The 25,205-nt window shown below is 43.1% G+C and overlaps 1 protein-coding gene across 2 annotated transcripts in view; it reads right to left on the bottom strand.

Annotated features, from left to right (window-relative positions):
- The window catches only part of LOC142577251 (carnitine O-acetyltransferase-like), a 68,473-nt gene that overhangs the window by 17,753 nt on the left and 25,515 nt on the right, over positions 1 to 25,205 (bottom strand). For both annotated transcript variants that reach the window (XM_075687085.1, XM_075687086.1), the window contains exons 8-11: positions 19,161 to 19,333; positions 13,173 to 13,273; positions 12,634 to 12,756; positions 11,495 to 11,617 (exon numbers count right to left, since the gene is read on the bottom strand). In XM_075687085.1, the coding sequence (XP_075543200.1) occupies positions 11,495 to 11,617; positions 12,634 to 12,756; positions 13,173 to 13,273; positions 19,161 to 19,333 (520 nt within the window). The remainder of the gene's footprint in view (positions 1 to 11,494; positions 11,618 to 12,633; positions 12,757 to 13,172; positions 13,274 to 19,160; positions 19,334 to 25,205) is intronic.

Here is a 25,205-nt window from a genome sequence, read left to right as displayed (position 1 = left end):
CAACGATGGAAGTGCGGTTTGGTAATAGGCAACCTGCAAACATGACCGGGGTAGTTGGAGAAGTATGGGAGAGGCCTTTGCCCTGCAGTGGGCATAACCAGGCTGATGATGCTGATGAACCTGCAAAATAGTGTCCGCCCTCTTCCAGAAATAAGTAGCTGTGGCCAAACCAATCACTAGAAGATCTGGTTGGAAAACAATGCTTTTCTCCACTGTCACCTGGCCTGCAACAAGTCTCATTTTGCTCTTTGCCTTTTGGAGTGCAGCTCTTAGGCACCCATTCCTGTGGCGAGCATCAACATTGGCATTAGTGAGGTTCAGAATGGTAAAGGCGAAGCTGTTCAGTGGTAAGAATGCATTGTTCTGCTAGTCTGTGGATGAGAATATCCTGGTTGGAAAAATGCATCTCTCGTGCATGCGCAGCGTACATCTGCAAAGGAAGGGCAACAATGAGTTACCGTATTTACTCGAATCTAGCGCGCACTTTTTTTCCGAGTGCGACCCTAAATCTGCATTACCATATCGCCATCGGCATTTCAAAATTGCTGCCTTGTATGTGCTTCGAGCCTAGCTGCCGTAGCTTGCTCCATATGCTGCACTATGTGTGCTTAGGCAATGCTTCCTTTGGCTTACGTTAGTGCACCGTCCATCTTTCCGCTTTCTGCGTTTGTTCTATTAGCACGGAAGTGCCGACTGCAAATGCATGCCAAGTTCATCACGACGCCACAATTAAAAGGAAAGTGATCACGTGTGCAGAGACGGGCATAAATCGGGCCGCATCACGGGTGTTCTGAGTTCCCGAAACTTCCGTGCGGGACTGGCGCAAACAGGAGAGGCGTTCTACACCAGTGGCTGCTATGTACGACATGGCCGCACGGCCCCTGTCTTGAAAGCGATCTGCGATAGAGACAAGAGTCTACGCAACTAGGTGCACCACACTGTGTTTTTGTCACTTAGTTTGCGTTGAAGCGAGAGGCTGCACAAAGGTCAATTCCCTCGCTCCTGCTACTGCACTTCCTTGCTCCAGCGTTTTGATAAAGAGTTTCCATGGTCATTGAGTGGGATGTGGTCTCGTTTGTTTGTGCACGCATAACACCATGCTTGTTAATTTAGCTAGTAAGCGAATGGTTAAAAGTTTGTATGGCCGATAAAACTACTATCCTTAATTTTTCGTATAGCTGTCTGCTAATTTGCTATCATAATCAATGCTTCGCCGTTCAGGTGAAACTGCGACTTTTTTTTATTTATCACAACTTAAGAGCATTGGGAGTAAATCATTGTTTTCTCTAAATGAGAGAAAATTGTATTTCTGTATGAAAGAATGAGGTGTGCAGTACTGCAAAGGACTTGTCCTTTTTTTAAGTCTCGGCAAACAGGTGCGTATTACAATCGAGAGCATTTTTACTTTCCCTTTTCTTTTGGTCGCGGAAAACGAGTGCGCGTTACAATCGAGGGCACGTTGGAATCGAATAAATACGGTATGTTGTTCCCTATAGGCTAGTAAACGCTGCTTATAAAAATGGTTGGAAAAACAAACAACGCTGAAACCAGGGCTAAACAAGAAGACACAAGACAGCGCATGGTCTTGTTTTTGTTTGGTCCTGTTTTTAGCGAAGTTAGTTTTTCCAAGCCATGTACCAACTAGATCAACAACGTATGTTATATAAACGCATCAATTTATAAATGAAGTGTTATAGTCTTTGTTGTCAATATCATCATTTTTAAAAGTAGCACAGGATGGTAACATAATTTGATGGGAAGTGGCTGCACACCTTAGCAATGAAAAACTTTGGTAAAGCGTTGTTCAGGCAACGTAAGAATGTGCATCGTGCATCCTTGTTGTTAAAGCATGCTTTTCTGGAGAGTGCTAGGAGTTTGTCTTTGCGTGGTGCAGAACACACACACACACACACACGCACGCACACACACACACACACACACACACACACACACACACACATATATATATATATATATATATATATATATAATCATATAAGAAGCCAACAACCAGTCACCAAGGACAACAAAGGGGAAATTACTTGTACTTATTATTGAATTTAAAAAATGATAAATTAATGGAAATGAAAGTGATGACAAAACACCAGGCCACAGGTGGGATACGAGCCCACGCCGTCAGAGATGTGTGCTCCACAGAACAGGAATGAAGGAGGTCATTGATGACTTTGAACCTTATCATGAGGAATCGGGAAGTAGCAGCCTTCATCATGGTGCCCCTAGGCACCATGATGAAGGATAACATTCAGAATTAGGAAATCGGCGACGTCAGTGGCGCAACTAGTCGGCAGAGCTCACGTGATGGCATAATGCATAGCATAGTCTTTCGCAACTGCGACCCACTCGTTCCCTGAAGTAGGCATAGGGAATGGATCGAGGAGGTCAAGACCAATGCGGTAAAATGGCTCCTTGGGTATGTCAATGGGCTGCAAAAGGCCTGCAGGCAACGTCGAGGGCCATTTACATCACTGACAAAGGTCACACACAGCAATGTAGCATCGAACAGATTGGTACAGACCAGGCCAGAAAAACCGGCACCGCACGCAGTCGTATGCGCGGGATATTCCAAGATGGTCAGCGGTTGGGGCACCATGGAATTATTTGAGAACAGTATCACAAAGTTGCCTGGAGAGAACAAGCAGAAGCTCCAGGCTGTCAGGAGTGGTACTAGGACAGTAAAGAATATTATCGTGATGCTCAAGCAGACGGAGCGATGGGTCGGGCTGACGAGAATGGAGGCGGTCAATTAAAGACCGTAGCATGTCGTCACTTTTCTGTTCAGTGCAGATGTTGGCCAGATCTGAAATAGCCATGACGAAGTCATCACTATCATGCTCGGCAGTGTCAGGAGTGTCAACAGGGTAGCATGATAAAGAGTCAGCATCTTGGTGCATCTGGCCAGACTTGTAGAAATGTCAAAGGTGTACTTCTGGAACCGTAATGTCCAGCAACCAATCCTTCCTGTAGGATCCTTCAGTGACGAGAGCCAGCAAAAGGCTTGGTGGCCCGTGACGAAAGAAAATGTGCGGCCACATAAGTAGGGGCAGAATTTCGTCACGGCCCAGACTAAAGCGAGGCATTTGTGCTCAGCTAACAAAAAAATTCCCCTCCAACGACAAGGCGGCTGGTGTAGGCAGTGACATGTTCCTGACCGTGCTGGCATTGGGCGAGGACTGCACCTATGCCATGGCCACTGTACCACTATGCTTCGGTCACTATGCCGTGGCCACAGTGCGAACTTCTGTAGGAGCCAACGGGTCAAAATGCGCCAAAATGGGCGATGATGTAAGTAAACTAACCAGGTGAATCTAGCAGCTTCCTCATGACCCCAAGAAAAAGATGTCCTCCTTGAGTAGGTCAGTAAGCGGCCTGGCATTGTTGGCAAAGTTCCTGACAAAGCGGCGTAAGTAAGGGCATGAGCTGACAAAGTTATGAACCTCAAAAACATCTTAGACTGAGCGAGGAACAAGAAAGTCTTGGATGGCATGCACCTTGTCAGGGTCAGGTTGGGGAGCACTAGCACTAACAAGATGACCAAGAATGGTGATGTGACATCAAGCGAAATGACACTTGGAGGAATTAAGGTGCAGGCCAGTGCGGCAAAACACAATGAGAATGTCCGACAGGCAGGTCAGGTGGCTCTCAAAAGTAGGCAAAAAGACAAGCACATCATGTAGAAAGCAAAAACAAGTAGACTGCTTATAGCCCTTAAGGAAAGAATGCATCATCCGCTTGAAGGCTGCGGGGGCATTACACAATCCAAAAGGCCTAACCTTGAACTAGTAAAGTCCATCTGGTGTGATGAATGCAGTCTTCTCGCAGACAATGGCTTCGACAGCAATATGCCAGTATCCAGAGCACAAGTCTATAGAGGAAAAGTATGTGGCTCCGTAGAGGTAGTCCAAGGCATCATCAATTCGGGGCAGCAGCTATACGTCTTTACACGTGATGTTCAAGTGTTGGGAGTCAACACAAAAGCACCATCTGCCATCCTTCTTTTTGACTAGCACCACAGGTGACGCCCGCTGACTGGAAGAAGGTTCGATAGCCTCTTTTGTGAGTATTTTGTCAACTGCACCATGGATCACACGACGTTCAGTGAGGGAGACACAATTGGGACAGAAGCAGATAGGGCTCACATCATCTGTGTTGGTTCAATGCTGGACAAAAAACGTTTGGCTCAGAGAATGATCATCCAAGTCGAAAATGTCATGGTAAGAGTCCAGGCGATGGCGAAGGTCGGTAGCTTGAGCAGGAGAAAGGTCAGTGGGGATCACTCTGACAAAGGCATCGTGTGGCGTGCTGGTTGTGGTGCAAATAAAGGACAAACTGAAGGGACTGGTGGTATCCAACGCGCAAATCTCAGAGTCTTCGGTAGCAGTAATGGCAACAAGTGCAGGAACTAGTTGAGGAGAGGCACTGAAGTTTAAAATGGGAATGGAGATGCAACTGCCAGTTACAGTGTTAGGCACAGCAATGTTTTTGGCGAGCAGAATGTCTTACTGAGGAGAGCACGTAATAGCATCAGCCACAGAAGAGCTCTAGATCATGGAAATATACATGGCGGCTTGGAGAGGTATGGGCACATAGTAAAGAGAGCAGAGACAGGCCGAAGGCGTGGTTGGTGCCTTGACTAGGTGAAGTAATTCAAGCTGCGAGAGGCCAGTTGCACAGTCAATTAGGGTAGAATAAGTTGTTAGAAAGTCCATACGAAGTATAACATCATATGGGCATTGCTCAATAATGGCAAATAAAACACAACTTGGGTGACCGGCGATGGTGATGCAGGCGGTGCACATTCCAAGGATGGCAGGAGTTCTTCCATTAGCCACTCTTACAGCAGGTGTGACCACATTCTTTAGGCGACGGCGAGGACCAGAGCTCATGACAGAAATATGAGCCCCGGTGTCGAGAAGTGAAGAGATGGTCACGCCATCAATGTCGCCGTCTAGCATACATTGTTGAATTGGCAGAGTAACTAGAAGGTTTTGGGGGGGAGTCGTGGATACAGTGTTACCTCTGGGCACTGCATCTTCCTGGTTTTCTGGAGTAAAGGAGCCATGGTTGCTCAGTGACATTGTGCAGCAAAGTGGTGGGGAGCAGGAGCTTTTGTCACGAAGCCCCCTTATACTTAAATGTATCCAAACTCTCAAGTTCAGCCTCGTGATTGTCATGAAACAACTTCTCCATTCCACTAAGATAAAATGATAAAACACCCCATTGGCCAGCACGACTGCCAGGTCCCAGTGATTGTGAAGGATGGCGGAAAGGTTTGGAACGCAACTGGTGACGGCGAGCAGCTGAACCATGTCATGGTAGCATCAGGATTGTATGGGTATGCCGGAGATAGTGGCTCAAAAGGGCTGCACTCAATGCAGCGAGCTTGGGAAAAGGATGGAATACGTTGAGAGAACCAGCAGTTGTTACAGTAGCGAGCAACGAGACCGACACGGCAGCAGTTCATGAAGATAAGCCGATCGTCTTCAGTTCTCCCATCAGCAGGGTTCCGAGATCGTGGAACTGTGATAAAGAGGGAACGATGTCGGGGCCCCCAGAAGCAGACGTAGGATTGACCACTGGGCAAGCAGCCTGAACCCTGAGATTCGCGAGTTCGTTTCACATGATGGCATTGACGGGTGAAACCGCTAGTGAAACAGCTTCAATTTTGTAGTGGACAATCCTTGTCAATTTGGCCAGAGGCGGTGAAAGCTGAGATGGCAGCTGCTCTTCACATAAAGATGTCACTGTCGTGTTGGGAAGTCGGGCGAATGGTCGTTCAATACAGTGGCTCTTGGCCTGCTCAAAGCTCTAGCACTCCTCGATCATGGAATTAATGATAGCACAATTTCTGCAATATGAGCAGATTGAATGCGTCGTCCACTATCCCCTTCAGGACGTGACCAACCTTGTCAGACCAACCTGGCACAGCTCCAGCACATCCTGCATGTACGACAGGTTTACCTCCGTGGACGTTTGGGCTTGAGTTGACAGCTGTTTCTTCACAGCGATTTTTCTACTGGAGGCCTTACCGAACAGGCCACGTAGCTTTTGCTTATATGTATCCCATCTCACAAATTCGGCCTCATGATTGTCATACCATAACTTCGCCGTTCCATTAAGATAAAAGACCACATTGGCCAGCATGAGTTTCAGGTCCCAATGATTATGACCACTCAGCCATTCGTACTGCGTCAGCCACTCCTCAACGTCAATGTCATCAGTTACATTAAACGTTCCAGGGTCTCAAGGATAACCTAAAACAATCGTGGTCCAAGCACAGAAGCAGATTCGGGCTGATCTGCCATGGTAATCGCACCACAGCACCGACCGCTTTGGAGCTCCACCGTCCTCTTCATTAGTTCAGGGAGGTGGCTCGTAACAACATGTTAAAGGAACCAGCAATAACTAATGTACAGGGCCCCTTGTTTTGGGGCTTTAGTGTTCAAAACACTGGGGGTAAAAATCAGGTTCCAATTTTGAGTTGTTAGCAGGGGAGAAATCACTTTTTAAAGTGAAGCTTTCTTTGCCTTTTCCTTCGACTTTCCCACTGCTGCTGCTGCTTCTGTCCAGCACACCACGTTGGGGGGTGGTTCAGAGCGTGTATACACATGGAAGGAGCATGGCAGAGAAGAAAAGAGACACAAGGAACTCGTTTGGACCGCAACGCGTCAAATATGCACAATGACCTCTGGAGCTCTCGGGTCGTTGCCACATTAGCCTCTTGACCGCTGTAATAATCTGTGACCCCCCCCAAGCCCTTACCTTCCTACCAACGTGCAAATCCAGAGGGACGCTAGATAGAATGGAAGAGAGGAGGGGGAGATGAGGTAGAAAAAGGTGAGAACTGACACAATCACGAAACGAGTGAATAACAGCCTTGCCACTCTTCGCTCTCAGTTCCCACACAAATATAAGGGGGAAAGGGCAGATAGGGACAATGTGACGTGAGAAGGCAAGGAAACGCTGGATAAACTTAAATTCAAGGTACAGTACAATGCGTTTGTGCTAGTTCTAAAAAATAAAATCATGCAAATATGCCTAGTGGACAACTTACGCAAGCCGTGCAGAAGCAGAGCCGCATTAATTAAAGTGCACCGCAGGGTCTAGGCGACACAGAGGAAGCGGTCGCACGTCAGATCAACACGTCTGTGCCCGCCACGATAGCTTTGCGGTTATGGCATTGCTCGAGGTTGCCGATTTGACAGAGACAGCCGCATTTCAATGGGGGTGAAATAAAAAACACTCGCGCACTTTGATTTAGGGACACGTTAAAGAACACCACGGTGCCAAAATTAATTCAGAGTGCGCCACTACTGCGTGCCTCATAATCCGAATGTGGTTTTGGCACGTACAGCCCCATAATTAAATTCAAGTTTAATGCTTCTGCCATGATGTGATGTGCCATGTGAGGCAATGACAATGCTCAACCCTCTCAGAGGTCATGAGATATGGTGCGCAACAACGCCTCACGAAAACACCTCTCCCTGGTTGTTCTGTGTACTACACAGACAAACAGCAGTGGTGCACACAAGGTAATGTTTAACATCAACTCAACACTCTCGTGTTGGACAAAACGTTGAAGAAATTAAACATTTGCTGTCAATATCACCACCAATTATCGTGGGATCTGCATAATTTTTTTTTAAGTTCGAATTTATTATCAGCACTTTCAAGAAGCCGTTTCTAGGTTTAGGTTTTTTAACGCAATAGTATTAAGGGCCCGGTGCCGCAGGAAATCCGGTGCCGGTGCTGGTGTCTCCGGTCGAGAAAATCATCTCGAAGTACACATCCCGACCCAAGCAGGCCGTCTGCATGGCGCATAGGCGTTACTGAACTAATTTATTTTCTCAAAGTAAAATGCATCAGAAAGTTCGTAAAGTACAACTTACATGCAACCTACAGATATGACAGCATCAGATTGTAATTTAAATATACGAGAAAACATCATTCTGTTATGCGGAAACTCAAACACAAACCCCTTTTAACGTGATAGCATTTTCCAGCTGCCGTCTGAGGTCTGTCTCAGCAGGAGCGGCGCGGCTCACTTGGTTCCCTACAGCTCTATCAAAAAAAGAACCACAAAACTCGCCTTCGTGCATAGCGTTTGCCGCCAGCATTTCCGGGAAAACATTATGGTTATATAAGCTGCTGTTGCCGCGAAGCGTGAGAAGCAGTCAGGGAGCTTTAAATGCTATCGCGTTCCACTCTCAAAGGTGAAGCTTGCACGTCCTCTAAAATTTCTTTAATATGTGTAGACAATGCTCCTGGATTTCCACCAGAGGCTCGCACCAAAGTACGAGGAAGTCATGTGCCTTTGTTATATATGCTTTCTTTTTCTTTTTCAGTCACCTCATGCATGTCAGCAGGCATGTGTGGTGAACCGCACAAATAATAAATAGCTTTGCGCAAGATCCTCTATATCTCTCACTAAAAGTGTGCAGAGCTGTGGAGGTCTGAGCTCCCGTCAGCTGAATGAGGTGTCGATTCACAACATCCCTGAATGAGGGACATAGACATGAAGATAGGAGGTCTAATTGCTGCGAAAGAGAAAGAAAATGTGCAGATCCCACACACGAAAATATTATGCAATAGCATTTGCCATGAGGGCCCCCTCCCTTTACGCTGCATTCCTATCTCCAAATTTGTCGCAAATAAAGTGTTTTTCTGAGAAGCTGTTGGCACCCGAAGTCGTAGCAAGTTATTTAACCTGCTTCATTTCAGCTTATTTTTACCATCGAGAACTAGTATCAACTCAGAGCAGGGCATATACTTTCTTTGACAAACTAGTCACACAGGCTGCATCAAAAAAACATTCTTCAATTTATATCACTTTAACAAATGAGCCATTTAATTCAGCTTGTTTATAACTTCATTTTAATGCATTTGTTTGATCTTCAGCAGTATTAAAAATAGGCACAACAGAACAAATTACACATTTTAAATATTTCAGCATGTCTCGGTGCATCCCCATATGGACACTGTGCTTTTCAAAAATATTTCAGGCATGGAAACAAAATGACAATTCCATCTGCAGTGCATTTGGTAAACACTCAGCCATGCAAGAAATTTGCTTGACACAAATCATTACCATTGAAAAAAATGCAAGAACATGATACCTGACCCCCCAACTAGTGCCATAAGCAATGACCCAGGTGTGCACCTTCCGGTCTTTTTTTTTCCTAACACACATTGTGTATATAGATAAATCTCGATATAACAAAGTCGGTAAAATTGGAACTTTACTTTGTTATATTGAAATTCAGCTATATTTAAATTCAGCCTTTTGTGCAAATAAGTACAGTCGCCGACAGATTTCTCCTACACGGAAGGAGCCGTAAATATTTCCGAGTTATCAGGCAATTATAATAAAAAAATTACAATTAGAAAAAAATTATTTTGTTGAATTAGACAGTCGGCGACCAAATAGATAGTTTAATGCCGTGTTGAAGATTTTTTTCACATTAGTAGTACGATACAAAGCAAAGCCTGTAACACTTTCATGCACACTCCACTGATGGGGCTGGACACACTATCATGAGAAGTACAGGCAGAAGAGAGCAAACACTGAGATAACGTGACCTCCAGCACATAAATGACCGAGAAGACAGAGAACATGGCTTGCCCATACTTTGCACCCACCGCAGATTACCTCCAAGATAAGGTGGGCGAGCCGCATACATGCTCGGTCACACTGACAACCACGGGCAGCCACAGCCAGGCTAAAAGAAGATGCATGCTCATCTGCACCCACTCGCCCCTCCCCCCCCCCCCCCCCATTTAGCTCGCACTTTAGGTGCAAAGAGTGGAGAGGCAAGGATGGGGACATGGCAGAAATGAGATGTGAATGGTAGGGAAAAAAAACATGTACCAGAAAAGAAAATGTTCTTTCCCTTATTTTTTTTCTTGAGCACCTGAAAAATTTGCCAAAATTCTAACCTCCATAAAATTTAAACAATATTTTGTGCAGTTGTGCAGAGAGGGGACCGAAAGGTGGAACTGAAACCACATAGTTGATCTACACAGTTTATGTGTTTTGTTTGTTTATATGTTTGGGTCTTGAAACACTCGCAGTGTGTTTGCAGAAAATTTATGTTTTTATGTCAAATTGAGTGCAGCAGATCTGTTTAATCTTGTATTTCTAGTCATGCGAACAAATTATATTGACAGTATGTTCATATTATTTACCTGTATAGCATGCAGAACCACCCTGCTACATATATTTGTAGTGGACAGCGTGAATCTTAGTTTACTTCCAAGTTCTCTTGTAAAATAAAAAAAGTTATTTTCAGACCATCCCAAATGTCCAGGCCATGCCAATTTCGTATTTCTACACCAGACCCTGCACTCATATTCTGTTTGCTCTCCTGGTTGGCAAGGTCAACCAAGCAAGATACATGTACATCGGGAAGCACACATGTGTACATTCTCTACATGGTGCTTGAAGAGGATATGTTTCTTTTTCTTGATTATTTTCTTGCTTGTTTCTATCTTTTACATTACCACCGGAATTCACATCATTATTGTGCTAAATATTACATTTCCTCAAGTGGTCTACTAGGCCAGGTAATGATGATCTCATGCAAATCACAATTATGGCCAGCATTAGTGTACTGCGAGTTACCCAACATGTGCCGCTCAAACCTGTCGTGAAGAGTGATATCTGTATTCACGGGTTAGAAAATTGGTTATAATCACCCAATATTTGGCTCAAGAGACCTCTCTGAAATATAGGTTAACATCAGCTGCCACTTCCTTTTCCTTAAACTGATTTTCCTCTTTGTGCACTAGGCACTCCAAATGCTACTATATACCACCCCATCTGAAGCATATAATTAGGAAAAACACCAGAAGAACAGAAGAACCTGATGTTACACCTCTGCTCTGTTGCTGAGGCAAAACTAACTAAATCCAACCGTCTTATCATGGAGAGTTGTTCAACAGTTTTCTGCAGTTCAATGTTAACTGGGTCGTCTGAGTGCAATAGCAGAAGACAACTGTCTGGAAGCATGCATTGTCTGATATCTGGAGACCAGCTCAGGTACAATGAAAACCAAAATACTTAATTGCAGATATGAGTGCTTTCTTTAACAATGCTGCCTCTTGACAACAACATTTTACTGGAAGAAAATGGGTTTAGCCTGAAGAGAATAAATAGAGAATTCATTCTCTATTTATTCAGGCACTGTATGGCAGCATGACAGCACCAACATGCACAAAAGAAAAATATTCTTCTCATGTTACAAACCAAATTAAGTGTGATAGTACCTCAACATGCAAGCAAAGAGCACTTATTCGATAATGCCACTTTCTCACCAGGCAAGTGCAGAAACTAAAGAAAAATTAACCAAGTGTATCATGAGACATGTAAAAAGTAAGTGTAACCATTTAATTTTCAGTTGCTGAAAGCATTGTCTATACATGTAGATACATTACACTGGATATTTTCTGTCATCAAGTGATTCACTTCAATACTCACTTGTAGTATGCTAGCTGCATTGCCATCTGGACATAGCTGTCTGGACTTAGCTTGCAAGACTTGATAAATTCCTTTCCGTATCCTTTAAACTTGTAGATGAAGAGGTCTAGGTCTGCTGTGAGCCTGCAAGCAAATTCCCTGGCATGCACTTCACAGATCTTACATAAAAATGTGCATGCATGTGTATATATCAAACATATTTATATATATATATATATATATATATATATGTATATATATATCAAGCAAGAATATTTTGATTGAATGTTTACATCCAACAGAAGAAATGTATGCATGCCTATATCAAGTTCAGTCCATCAAGCACATCACATGTGAAACCCTCCATGGGGTGTGCTTTTCCACAAGTCTTTCACTGAACTAGCAATACCTTGAGCGACCACAATTGCTCCTTGCAAGTAGAGGCTTGCTCTAGAGGCTGACCTTCCTCATTTACATATGGCATTGCAGCAAGTTATTGATGAATACTTCCATTACTGCAAATGCACAATGGCTGGCACAGCACCGTTACAAACTTTACCAGTTTCTTTCGTTAATAAGTTGTTTTGTTTCTGTCCAGTTTTTGAGCAGTCTGTAGAAGCCATATGTGTTCAGTGTGCTTTGAGCACCTATAGCGATCCTTCATCGATCTATAAGTGTCATATCGTAGCATACAGGAGTACACTGTGTGTGCAGTGCACAATGCGCACAGCAAACAGCGCCGTGTGATGAAGCTTTTTGGCGTCAGTTGGTCACACATCAGCATGACACGTCTCCTTCATATCTTAAACCACAGTGCAGTGCACATGCTGACTGATGTCACATATTCAGGACAATAAGACGAGTGTACCGACACTGTGCTCAATCCAGGTGTTTGCAGGAACTGAAGGCAATAATCTTAAATAACAGCAGTCAGTCTGCTACAACCATGGAAGCTTATTGGAAATTGGCAGACGCATGACTTACACGTTAGGTGAATATATCTTTGTGAACCAAGTTATCAATGCATTGAAACATTCTGTGATTTCCTCTGAATTCGATACATACCTTTATTCTGTCTGTATGCAAGAGAAATGAGTAAGCAAAAATAAAGATGAAACATCAGTTTTGTTGCATGGTATTGCATAGGAAATTATACCAACCTAGAAAGTGAAGAACGTGCTTTCTCAATGTCATCTGTGGTGTCTGGGGACACAACAAATTCAAGCTTCTTGGGAATTTTGTCAGCTGCTTTACCAGACGATGGACAACCCTGCTTCTTGTCACTGCAAGGTTCAATTATGAAATCAAACTGCTATAGATAACATTATGTAGCAAATATTTACACCAAATCAAAGCCAGGCTAAAATTTATACATGTAAAGTATTCTACAATACTTCACTGTCATGCAATTCTAGTAATAAAATTTGGTTAGTCATTTAGATAAGGCGAAACCAACCATAACAAATGCACGGCTTGACAAAAACGAATTGATAGGTGCTACACAGAAGACACTCATATCATTAAAATGCAAAAATGGGACTACATAGTCTTGTTTCACGAATGCTGTGGAAGTATGTCCCCAGCAAAAGGAGCTCAGAATTGGGCAACTACTGCCAGCATGCCAGCCAAAAGTGCATGCCAAGAGCTCTACAGTTTCTACACAAGCTTCTGGCTGATGAGATATGTGGACAGCACATACATGTACTTGTAGCAATGATCCACCAGCACTGCCACGGGAGGACCTTCTGAGGGGCTGTGCTCATAAAGCATCCCTGTGTAGCCATCTTCTCCGACAATCAGCTATAACAAGATAATTTTTTGTTTGTTGCAGTAAAATGCAAAAATGCATGCATTTATAAAAGCTTATCAAACACAGGCAAGGCTTCAAAAGTGGTCTCCCCATAGTTAAATGACCTGCATAATGCTTTCTTATAACAGCCCCGACATAAACTCTTTGGGTACCCTTATTTTTTATCTTTAATCTTTGTCTGGGCCTATCAACTCATTAGTTATGCCACTGAATAGGAAGAAAGAAAATAAAATAAAACAATAGTCTTAGGGAATACATAGGATGCAATATAGGCAGGACACAGCACTGGTCCTGTGTCCTGATATCTCTTTAGGACAAGACATATATATACCCAAAAACATTTTTTAAATGTTCATTTTCCATTATTCTGTGGAACCTTTTTCAGCGATAGGGGGCAACCATAATCCACCGTTCATAATAATAAAGCTAAGGGCACAACCAAAGTGTATCCCCGAGTGAGATGTCACATGGCTGCTGCCATAAGTACAAAGGCACCAGGGCTTCTGACGGTGCAACATGCATGTGGCACATCGCATGAGTTTTTGTCTGCCACCTGTGAACATAAAAGCTCCAACTACGGTGGTTCAGTGTATACGGCACTCTGCTGCTGAGCACAAGGTAGCAGGTCCAATTCCTAACCTCCACGGCCACATTCTAATGGAAACCAAATGCAAAAACGCTCCAGTGCCAAGCGTTGGGTACATGTTAAAGGGGTCCTGACACAATTTTTATCGATGCGGACAAAATGCATTTGAAGTTAAAATAGGTGATCTCAGAAATACTTTGCCGCAAAAAGTATGTAAATGCATTCAGCAGAAGCAGAGTTATTGGCAATCAAACACCTTCTTCGCTGTGCTCCTGTTCCTTCTTCAATGCCTTACACTGCGAAGGCTGTGGTAGAGCAGGGCATGCCCACAAAGCTCCACCTTCTAAATGTCACCATGGCTCGCAGTTCAAATTTGCTTTTGGATGTCAAGGTAGACGCCACTACTTCCGATTTTGGCGTCTATGATGTGCCAAACGTAAACCAAACATGGCTGTCCTCAATGAGCCACAGTGTACTTATCATGGAGGAAGGAAAAACTTAAGAGAGAGCATTAATTCACGCAGCCAGCCTTGGCAGTCGAACACTTCATGAATCCCATACATTTTGCTCAGTGGTAGCCCAACACGTGACCTATTGCGTCAAGATCACGGAGCAAAAATTAAGATTTGCCAAGACATTTGGTTCCCAGTAGCTGTGCCAGCAGTTTTTATTCAGTGTGGGCTTGTTCAGCTGCCTTGCCGTGGCTCTGCCTGCAGAGCAGGAATACTAAAACCAACTGTGCACTTTGACATGTGATCACATGTTGGGTCACCAGGTTTGGCTTCAATCACGTTGCGCGATGCTTCCTCCTAACATTTTCTTTCCACTGTGGCGCTTAGCCAGTGGACTTATGGCGGCACACTGCCGCAGCCACGGTAACTACAATACATAGAAGGCCACAGCTACATTGAACTGTAGTGCATATGCACAGCGTTTTCTTTGTGCATGACATGGCTTAAGTGTGTGATCGTGCTCGTATATATGCTGCAGTCTGACCATGCTACGTGGTGCGGATCAGCTTTGTCCTTCACCAGCTTTACCAACAGGTAGTCGCATTTGCACATTTTTGAAGCACTATCAATTAGTCTGCCAAGGCGTCTAACCAGGAGCGGCCAGGAGTGAACACACGCTGGCAAGCGTGCATGTGGTCTGACCTTCTAAAGTTTCACATGGTTCGAGGCTAGTTCAGTATTCAAAACAAGCAGCAATTAGCGAGACCCGCCGGCTACGACACAAATAAGAAGGGTGGCTTAAGTTTAATTCCTATGCAGGCGGCCGCGGCTGAATGTACGTGAGCCAACGAGAGTCGGCTTCTTCAGGAAGTACATAATTATTATCGAAATTTGAAAGCAAATTTTCGCTCACTTCAGCCTGTTTATTGAACTTTGTCAATAAATATAACAGTAACAGTAGGAAGAAGCACACTGATCCAAACACCCTTCTTGACTGACGTCAACCATAGGCCAATAGCAGCCACGCATGGGAATCCACTTTATTGCGAAATAAAGCGCCCAGAAGAGAATGAGGAGTAGGCTTCTGTTGAAAAGAAAGTGTTTGAGAGAAAGGTGACTTCGTACTCCACTTGCGAGTTCCACGCACCGCATACGACAGTAAAACGTGGCTAAGATGTTCACACCAGCGCATGGTGTCTGCAGACCATATTTTTCACCAAGCGCGAGGGGTGGAAATTGGTCTGAAGCCCTCTACTACACTCTGTTGCATAGGTCTTGTTTTGTTTTGGGACATTAAGCCCCATCAATTCGCATAACCATGAAAACTGCAACAGAAAGCTATGTAGGGTTGCACATGTTTTCCAAGTCCTGTTTGTCATCCCACTGATACCTCCACCCGCCAGTTTTTTCATTCTGTATATTACTGGTACTCTTGCATGTTCAAAATTATGAATTATATAACAGTGAGTGCAAACTTAATGCCAATCAAATGTTTGGTAGTACAATACAGTCAAAAGTCAGATATTTTGGACACTCCAGGGGTCACGAAAACATCAGAAAAATCAAGCAGTCTGAAAAAATGAATGCACACAGTTTACTGCCCCCAAGGGCTCAAATTGCCAAAGACCCATCCGAAACAGCTCTGAAGGCTTGCCAGTACATTTATTAGGCATACCAGTGCTTCTAATGTGACAGGAGAAAGCGGGTACAAGCATGTGTAACTAAGGGCTACATACTGTGCCCTGTGACAGCGGCCCCTTTTCACTCTTGGTATGTTTCAACACAATACATCGCGTACGCTTCGTCGCTTAGCACCACAGTATAAAAAAATTCCCTGTATAAATATCTACGCAGTTACACAGTACAAAAAAATGACGCAGCAAAACAATGACCGCAGGTAAATAAAATGACCTATTCATTCACTACGTGCATATTCTAATTAACTTTTCATTAAATTTTTTTTTACGATAGCGCACACTTTTTAACTCCTGTATTAATGCTTCATTCATTATACATGTAATAACTTATGTACCGTATTTTCTGGTGTATAAGTCGCGTTCTTTTCCTGAAATTTTCATTGGTGTGTCTTATCCACCAGTGCGACTTATGTATGGAATAAATCCGGTTCATGGCGGCTGTGCGTGGTCCGCGCTCGAAAAGGTGCCTCTGTACTGCGCTATGTCTGCGCACATTAAGAGACACAGCTCTAAGGTCTAAATGAATCCAAAGCCCACCACTACAGCGTCCCTCATAGCCCATCTGTCGTTTCGGGACGTTAAACCAAACAATTTGCCGCTTTTCCAAGTCAAAAACATGACGATGATGACGTGCCACAACCACGCGCCGCCTTCTGCCACGCACAGTAGCTACATCTCAGAAGAAATTCAAATTAACATCAAATTGGCTTGCAAAAACGAAATGCCATGACACCTTCATCGCACGAATTGTTGCGGAGTGCTTCACATGTGTAGCATCTGTCACTAACCATGACACTGCCTGAAAGCTGAAAAAGATATGATGTGAAATTCAAACCTCGTGCAGTTGCATTTGCGCAAGAACATGGAAACCGGGCTGCAGGAAGGCAGTTTGAGGTTAGTGAGAAAATTATACGCGAATGGTGCAAAGCCACCAGCATGCTCCAGACAATGAAATCAACTAAGAAGGCCAACCACAGCAAGAAAGCATGCTGGCCGGAGCTCAAGGATCATCTGCGCGTGTGGGTACTCGAGCAACGAGCTGAAGGCAGGGGGCTGTCTACAGTGCAGCTCCATCTCAAGGCGAAGACCCTTGGAACAGGGATGAATACTGCTGGATTTACGGGCAGTCCATCGTGGTGTTTTCGCATTATGCTTCGTAATAAGTTGGTGATGCGAGCGCGGACGACGATGTGCCAGAAGCTCTTCGACAACTTTCAGGAACAACTGGAGAACTTCAGTGTGTTTGCCAAAGAAGAAATTGTGACGAAGGACATCTATGCGAGCCACATCGTAAACATGAACGAAGTCCTGCTTACGTTTGATATTCCCCTTGGGAGAAACGTCGCCGAGAAAGGGGAAAAAGCTATAATGGTGAGGACAACTGGCCATGAAAAATCACACTTCACTGTAGTTTTCGCCTGCTGCGCGGACAGTATGAAGCTGCCGCCCATGTTAATTTTCAAGCAGAAGACGCTACCAAAAGACTCCTTTTCTCCCGCTGTGGTGGTACAGGCCAATGCCAAAGGATGGATGGATGGAGATATGATGAGTCCATGGCTCGACCAATGTTTTTCGCGTCGACCTGACGGATTTTTTCACGTTAAGAAGGGAATGCTTGTGATGGACAGCATGCGGGCACACATCACGGATTCCATAAAATAGATTATTGCAAAGAACTGTGTCCCAGTGGTGATACCAGGCGGCATGACAAAGATGCTGCAGCCACTGGATATTTCTGTGAACCGCAGTTTCAAAGCAAAGTTGGGACGCTTCTGGGAGTGCATGGATGTCCGAGGGTGACCACAGTTTTACGAATACAGGATGTATGAGACGCGCGACGTTTGGAGAGGTGGCCAAATGGGTCTCCCACATTTGGGACTCCACTTCTACAAAAACCATTGTAGCTGGGTTCTCAAAGGCATGACTGATCCCATTCGCGAGTGATGACGATGTTGGCGAAGAAGACATCAGTGATTCTGAGGACGACAGTGATACGCCGGCGGAACTCCCACTTGAAGCTGCTGAATTATTTGTTAGCGACTCGGAGGAAGAAGGCTTCGATGGTTTTGCCTAAACACCATATGTAAGTACATGCCATCTATGTGTATCAATAAACCATTTTTAAAGAATTATTTCTGTCTAGACACCGGTGCGTCTTATACCCCGGTGCGACTTATATGTTTTTTTTTTTTTTTTTTTTTGCAGGAACTGTCATTTTGAGGGAGGTGCGACTTACACAAAGGTGTAACTTATTGACCGGAAAATACGGTACTTTTTAAATTATTGTATGCAGAACAAAATCCTTTTGTAATTACTCCAAACTATTATTTGTGACATGTTCAACCATTTTACACTTGTGCAATATGCTTACTATATGTATGCCCTTCCTTCTAAAATCCCCATTGGGATTGGCAGTATGTCTGAAATAAAATTATTGCGGCAGAGCTGACTTTAGTATAAAACACTTGTTCCCTGCCTGAGCTTTTCGCGCTTCGAAGCCATCGGCGAGGATGACAAAGGCAGAATTGACGTCATTTTTGACAGCGGCGAATTCTTTCAATGAAAAAAATGGCACCGAGCAGCAGGAAGCTCAGGCCCAGCAATGGTAGCTACAGGTGCTAGCGGATCGAAGCAAAGCACTGGTTTGAGGCTGTGAGATAATAAAAATGGCAGCGGTAGTAGCTTCGATTAATGCCGTTTCGGAGCTGCAGTCACGGCAAAAAGTTTGGAAAATCATCGGAGGATGCAGGGTTCAGCGTCCAAAATTTCAGACCTGTGCGGTATGTGGCGGTGCCACGAAGGCATTCGAATTATTGTGCATCTCCGAAAAATAATCCGTTGCCTGTACCAACAGAACAAAGTCCTAACATGGTTTCCACTAACCAACATACTGCATACAGGGAAAGCAGTCATAAAAAAATTAAATAAAAAACAAATATCACAAGTAGCACCCACTTTAGGACTGAAACATTATACGACTACAAGTTCTCTACAAAGTTTGCAACAAAAGGGCTCTAATGTTAACATGCACTACACTGCTGCATGGACAGCAAGGAATAGTCTTAATACACATGCTGTCACATTTGAATAGCTTTTTCTTCAATTTATGGTGTTCTGTCTTAAGTAAGAAAAGTGCAAGTACCTGTACAGTTTTATCGCACCAGCGATTGGCAGCATTTTCCCCATTTCTGCCTCCAAGAAGCATTTGATAAGCACAGGCCACTTCATATGGCTCCTTAGCCTTTAGTTTTTTATCAAGACAGACCACAAGGATGGCTTTCTTAATGGAGTCCACAGATTCTGCATTGTGAGGATCTACAGCAAAAGGCAAAGCAAGGGCCAAGCTCAAAATTCACTCATAACAAATAAAAGCTTCACATTAACAGATATGAAAATGTCGTTAACACCAACAGACTTTCATTCACATACCACTGGCCTAACCTGTACACCAACAACATATGAAATACCAGTTGTTCCACTGACAAATGTATCTTGATTTTAAAAAAAAGAAACAGGAATTAGAGACAAAGAGATAACTTCTGCTGACCTAAAGTTCACAGCACCAGCCGATGCCAGTAATTAAATGATAGCTCTTTAATTGAATTCACTAAATAACTAATTATTTACTTCAGCACAAATGTTGGAAATGCAGATAACAAGCTGGTCTGTGCTCAAGGCACATCTACGAGGTAAGAAGCCTGAGACCACTAGTTTTAAAATATTCATCCCCAAATTTGTATCAAAATACACTGACGCTCCACTCCAACAAAGGCTCCTTTGAACAAATGTGGCACCAATCCACATTAACGCAAATGTACTACTGTATCTCATTGTGGATTTTAGAAATCGATATCTCAAAACTAGTGCTGTTGCCAGGTCTCTTACTAAGCAGACAAGTGTTAAAGGGACCCTGAGACCATTTTATACCAGCCAAGTTCGGCATAAAAACGTGTTCCTTGTGTTATCCCGAGCTGAATGCAAAAAGAATTTTAAAAATTGACGCAGCCAAACAAAATTTATTCCACTTACCAATTCATAATAAAAGCAGACAACAGAAAGAGGCATACCCTTTTGCATTTTGCTCACCCAGCGAGGACTTAGGGTGCTTCTAGTCAAAATGCAGCTTACATCCTGCAGTACGAGAAATTTTCTCCCATTGTGACTTTCCCTTCATAGTCTCGCTCGATATGGTGGCACCATCTAGTTAAGGTGCCTGCAAACGCACCATCTCACGCACAGTAAATTTTATAAATAGCCATTGGATATTTGTCAAAAATACACAGAATGATCTTTGCACACTGTTCATAGATATGAGCAATATGCTAATGCTCATTTTTGCATTATATTGCAAGTGTAGTCCGTTGGACACCATACCTAATTTCAGTTGCAAACAAAATTAATTTGTACTGCACAAATGTGTGCCCTCTTCATGGTTTTAAAAAGCATAAAACACATTTTCATTTTTAAAGTCATCATTGTATATATAGCATAAACACTACAATTCACAAACAGTACAATTCATGCCCAACCAATCAAAATGAACAGCATAAGTCACGCGCCTTTGCGTCCCATCCGCTGCCGAAAATTGTTGATTTATAACACTGCAGTCAGCGCAGAAAATGATTTCAGAATGATATCGAATGCTCAGATTTCGGCATTTTCACTGCCACTGGAGGCATCACCAAGTACTATAGCAAGCAAACGTGAAATAAAAACGTGCATAATTTGAAGTGCAGGGCTTCCTTAGGAATTGACTGGCTTCAATTCACGTATAGCAATACTTAACTTACATCAATATTTAAATAATTCTAGTGAAATTTAGTTGAGGCTGCATTGGAAATTATCATACAATGTGAAGTGTCCAGTGTTGCAATTAATTTGGACCAGCTAAGTAGTATATCCTTTCCTTTTATTATCACAGTCTTTTTTGTTCAACAACTTGAGTCAGTTGTCATTGAAACCCTCTACATGTTAACAACCCTTCTTTTTCTCTAGTGATAGTACTAAAGTAAATAATTTCATCATGAATACTTCACCCCATAATCTAGCCAACAACTTCACAAATTTCTTGTTTGTGACACTTAAAGGGTCCCTGAAATGGTTTTTGTTGTATGCCTAGACATAGAGGGTTCCTCCCAAGGAATGCTTTCTCACAGGAGTTTTCTGTTAGCACGCTATAATAAAACAAGCACAAGTGGTTAAGCATTACCTTTCTCTCAAGCCGCGGTGTTCCCCCTCAACTTTGACACCAGGCAGCCATCGCTATGCCCTGCCTCTTTCATGCAGTGATGCAAGTGTTGTCGCCGTCCAGTTGATTTGAACCGAGTGTGTTCCCACGTCCCTAGCACTTTTTCGGACCTTCATGACAAACTTCAAGCAGGGGATGGAAATGTGGTAGCAGCATGACGCGCGATGTTCATACTACACAAAAAAAAAGGGCAGACCACACAGGGCATTCCCCGTACTGCTGAGAGCGTATATCCAATGTACAGACTACAAAGTAGCTGTTTACAGCATTATTTTGGCTTGATAATAACCTAATAACATGTAAACATACACATACGTTTACGATTGTCTCCATATCATGCTTGTAAGATTTCTTTGTAGCCATCAGCGGTAAAAACAAGCACTGCTACAGTTAGGCTAGAGCTGCCACTAACTTATGAATGTGGTGAAATAAGCTATTTATAATGTTTCATCTACTCTAGAAAAAAAAGGAATTAGGAAAAAAAGTAACCAACATTGCAAATTGAACCCACACTTTTAGAGTGGGAGGCAGAGATGGTACTACTGCACTAAAGTCTAACTCAAGATGGCGGCTTTCTGGCAGGTGTTTTGACACGTTGTAAGGCACATTCAATTGCCTTCACAACTTTTCTTTCCGAATCTTGGCTTATTAGAATATTTTTCTGCTACTATTCTAGGCAAATTATGCACAAAAGCTGGCTCTCTGACAAATGCTGATCCTGCAGTTGCTGCTAAACGTGCCTTTCTTTTCAAAACTGCGGGTGATTGCTGTGTTGACCAAGGAGGTCGGCGTTGACATTCACATATAGCAATTGCGTCTTCTACAGCGTGCCATCACTGTAGTTTACTCCCTGCACACACCTGCAGTGCAACATGAGGGTAATACAGCGTTGGTACCAGACATGTTCCTGCTGCCAAAGACATTGCTGCACCTATTTTCATTAGAACCCCTCCGTGCCTATTGGCTGCTATCACCACAGTTGTAGCAGATGATCTGCATTCTTAGGCAGAAGTGGGCCATTGGTTTGAAGAAATGAATTTAGGTATATTTATTTCATTCGTGTATTTATTTTTTAGGGCATGCAAATTTCTATACATACGCATGCTATTAAAATAAGCTTCATAAAGCGATACGTTTCTAGCATTCTCAATGACATTGCACGAGTAGCCAATCAGATAGGTTGCCCCAGCTGACATAACGCTCCCCCGCTACGCAGCAGGTGATGGGGCGGCTTAAAACTCAGGGAAGCGACACAACTGTGATCACTAGTGATGCACGTTTTTTAAAATCTTGTAATAAATTACACGCTTCATCGAGAGCTCTTAAATCTGCCTCTCAATGTTCAGAAAGACCTGCCCTACAAACTCAGTATGCTTTTACGCAATCATAAAAATCGTTCAGGGTCCTTTTAAGGGAAGCTTTAGCTCCGTGCCAACTATGACTTCCCTATTAAAAAAAATTAAATTAAATTATGGGGTTTTACGAGCCAAAACCACTTTCTGATTATGAGGCACGCCGTAGTGGAGGACTCTGGAAATTTCGACCAGCTGGGGTTCTTTAACGTGCACCTAAATCTAAGCACACGGGTGTTTTCGCATTTCACCCCCATCGAAATGCGGCTGCCGTGGTCGGGATTCGATCCCGCGACCTTGTGCTCAGCAGCCCAACACCATAGCCACTGAGCAACCACGGCGGGTGACTTCCCTATTCAAATACATGTGGAATGCAGAAATTCTATCACAAGACAACTGCTGGAACGATTTAAATGAAATTTGCTGCATTTTAGATAGAAAGTTAAATTCTAATACCTATGGGTGTGCGAATACAATTAGTAGACTTAAAATCGACTACTGAATTGAATGAAGAAAGAAAGAGAAAATATTGATTCTAATATCAAATATCAGACAACTTATAACACGTTTATAGCTTACAAATTTTGGGAAAGAAAACACGCTGCTGCATATACTCAGGAACCTCCTAGCACTGCCTAACAATAATGCAGCAAACTCTCAGTAGCTTAGATACATAGAAATCAAGATATACAGTACAGTCTACTCTTATTAAAGGGAACACCAATTTAGTATGCCAGCACCGATTCTAGCTCAGTTTAGTATATGAAGGTCTGGATAATTTCTTTTATCAATAGAATTTCTGTTGAACAGAATCAATGGCATTTTTTCCCTCTGAAGCTAAATAATTAGTGAAATTATGTTGTACTAAATACCAATGAGATACTAACCTTCAATAGTCAACCAGTGTTTTATGGCAATCTTTCATTGCACAGAAAGGTTTGCTTTCCAGTTTTCCTCCAAAATATAGAAGAGCTTTTCCACCCAAGCCACACGATAGATGGAAGCATAGACCGCACATCACTTGGCTCGATTACCATTCCATGCGTAGCCAATGTTGGTGCTGTGCGGGTTTACCGCCATCAGCGCTTATGGTAAAGAGCAGGCACCTTTTCCTTGCCAGGTTCGGCGTGATTTGCCACCTGTCAAAGATTCTGAATTTGGAAGGGTCACGGCAAGTTCACGCGATGCTCCCCCCCAACCCCCCTTTGCGGCGTGCTCGGCGCTCCTTTTGAACTGAAAACAAACTAGCTTGCGTGGCATGGAGCAAGAGGGGCTTTGCGGCACACGTAACATGGGGCACTGCATGGGTCTTTACAACGAACATTAAAAAAAAATCTAATAGCAGATATTCGATTCGAGAGGCGAATTATTAGAGTGTTTATAATTCGATTCAATTCTGTGGTGTATTCGAGTATTCGCACACCCCTGCTGATAATTGTACTAAGCAGAAGTTTGACTTCAGACTTTCTACAAAAACCTTTTTTATGCTAAATACTGCTTCTTTGAGCTCTTCCGTGTTTAAAAGAAAATTGAAGCATGAAGTTTACAAACCTGCAAATTTGCACCATATATAGACATTGCAGTTCTGTAAACTACACCTGTTATAGCATCTAATGTTAACAAAATTGTTGTAGTATATGTTGCCGTGAAATACATATACCACTAATTTGTGAGTAGGACTTTTGCAAAACCCTCATAAGCAAAGTAACAATTTCATACAAGCTATAAACTCAAATATCAAATTTGTTCACTTTAGATGTCTTAATAGGTGCAGTTTACAAAATTGTGATATTATTTATTACTGAGTTACAGAGTTGAAAACTTGGTACTTGAGTTTTCTTCCTATTTTGAAGGCCCAAATAAAAAATCCGCTCCCTACAGTCACTAGATTTTAATTTTTACTTTAAATGCAATGGCTTTCACCAAACTTCGTGCAGTGGTTGCCAAAAAAATAATTTATCGATTCTTATGTATGTAGATAAAAGCTCACAAGCAACAGCTTCCTCCAACACAACTACAATCGCACAACTGAAGCCCAATGGAATCTCGTTACCCATAATAAAATTGCTGTTAGTTATGAAGAAATGTAGAAGCCCCACAACCACATTCACATCCACTGTGCTGACAACAGCTACACTGCTACAATGAACAGCAAAATACTGAACAATACTTTCAGCAAAAGACTGGCTTACTAAAGGCAGTAATCCACACCAATAAAATTAGTTTTGCTGCAACTATACAGTAGCCTGAAACTCTCACTTCTTGCATTAACTAACAATATAGCATAGGCACTATAAACGCTCAACTAAATGCAAACAATATTCAAGCATCAGCAACAATCATGGCAGCAACAAGTTTGGCTGTTGTGGCAGGTGATCTGCCGCCATCGTTTGTCATGTTGCCAGTTTATGGCTGCCCAAAGAATCTTGCTTCTCACCAGCCACTCCACACAGTGGCTTCCACTGGTTACCATGATTCTATAACAACACGGCAGCACTCGCTGAGGCTGCCCACTTCAATCCAAATTTGCCCTTAATACTTGCTTTCCATTGTGAGGTCAAGAAATAAAACGTAAAATTTGCATTCA

Source organism: Dermacentor variabilis, chromosome 1 (genome assembly GCF_050947875.1).
Source record: "Dermacentor variabilis isolate Ectoservices chromosome 1, ASM5094787v1, whole genome shotgun sequence".
Taxonomy (NCBI): domain Eukaryota; kingdom Metazoa; phylum Arthropoda; class Arachnida; order Ixodida; family Ixodidae; genus Dermacentor; species Dermacentor variabilis.
This window is presented reverse-complemented; position numbering and strand designations above follow the sequence as displayed.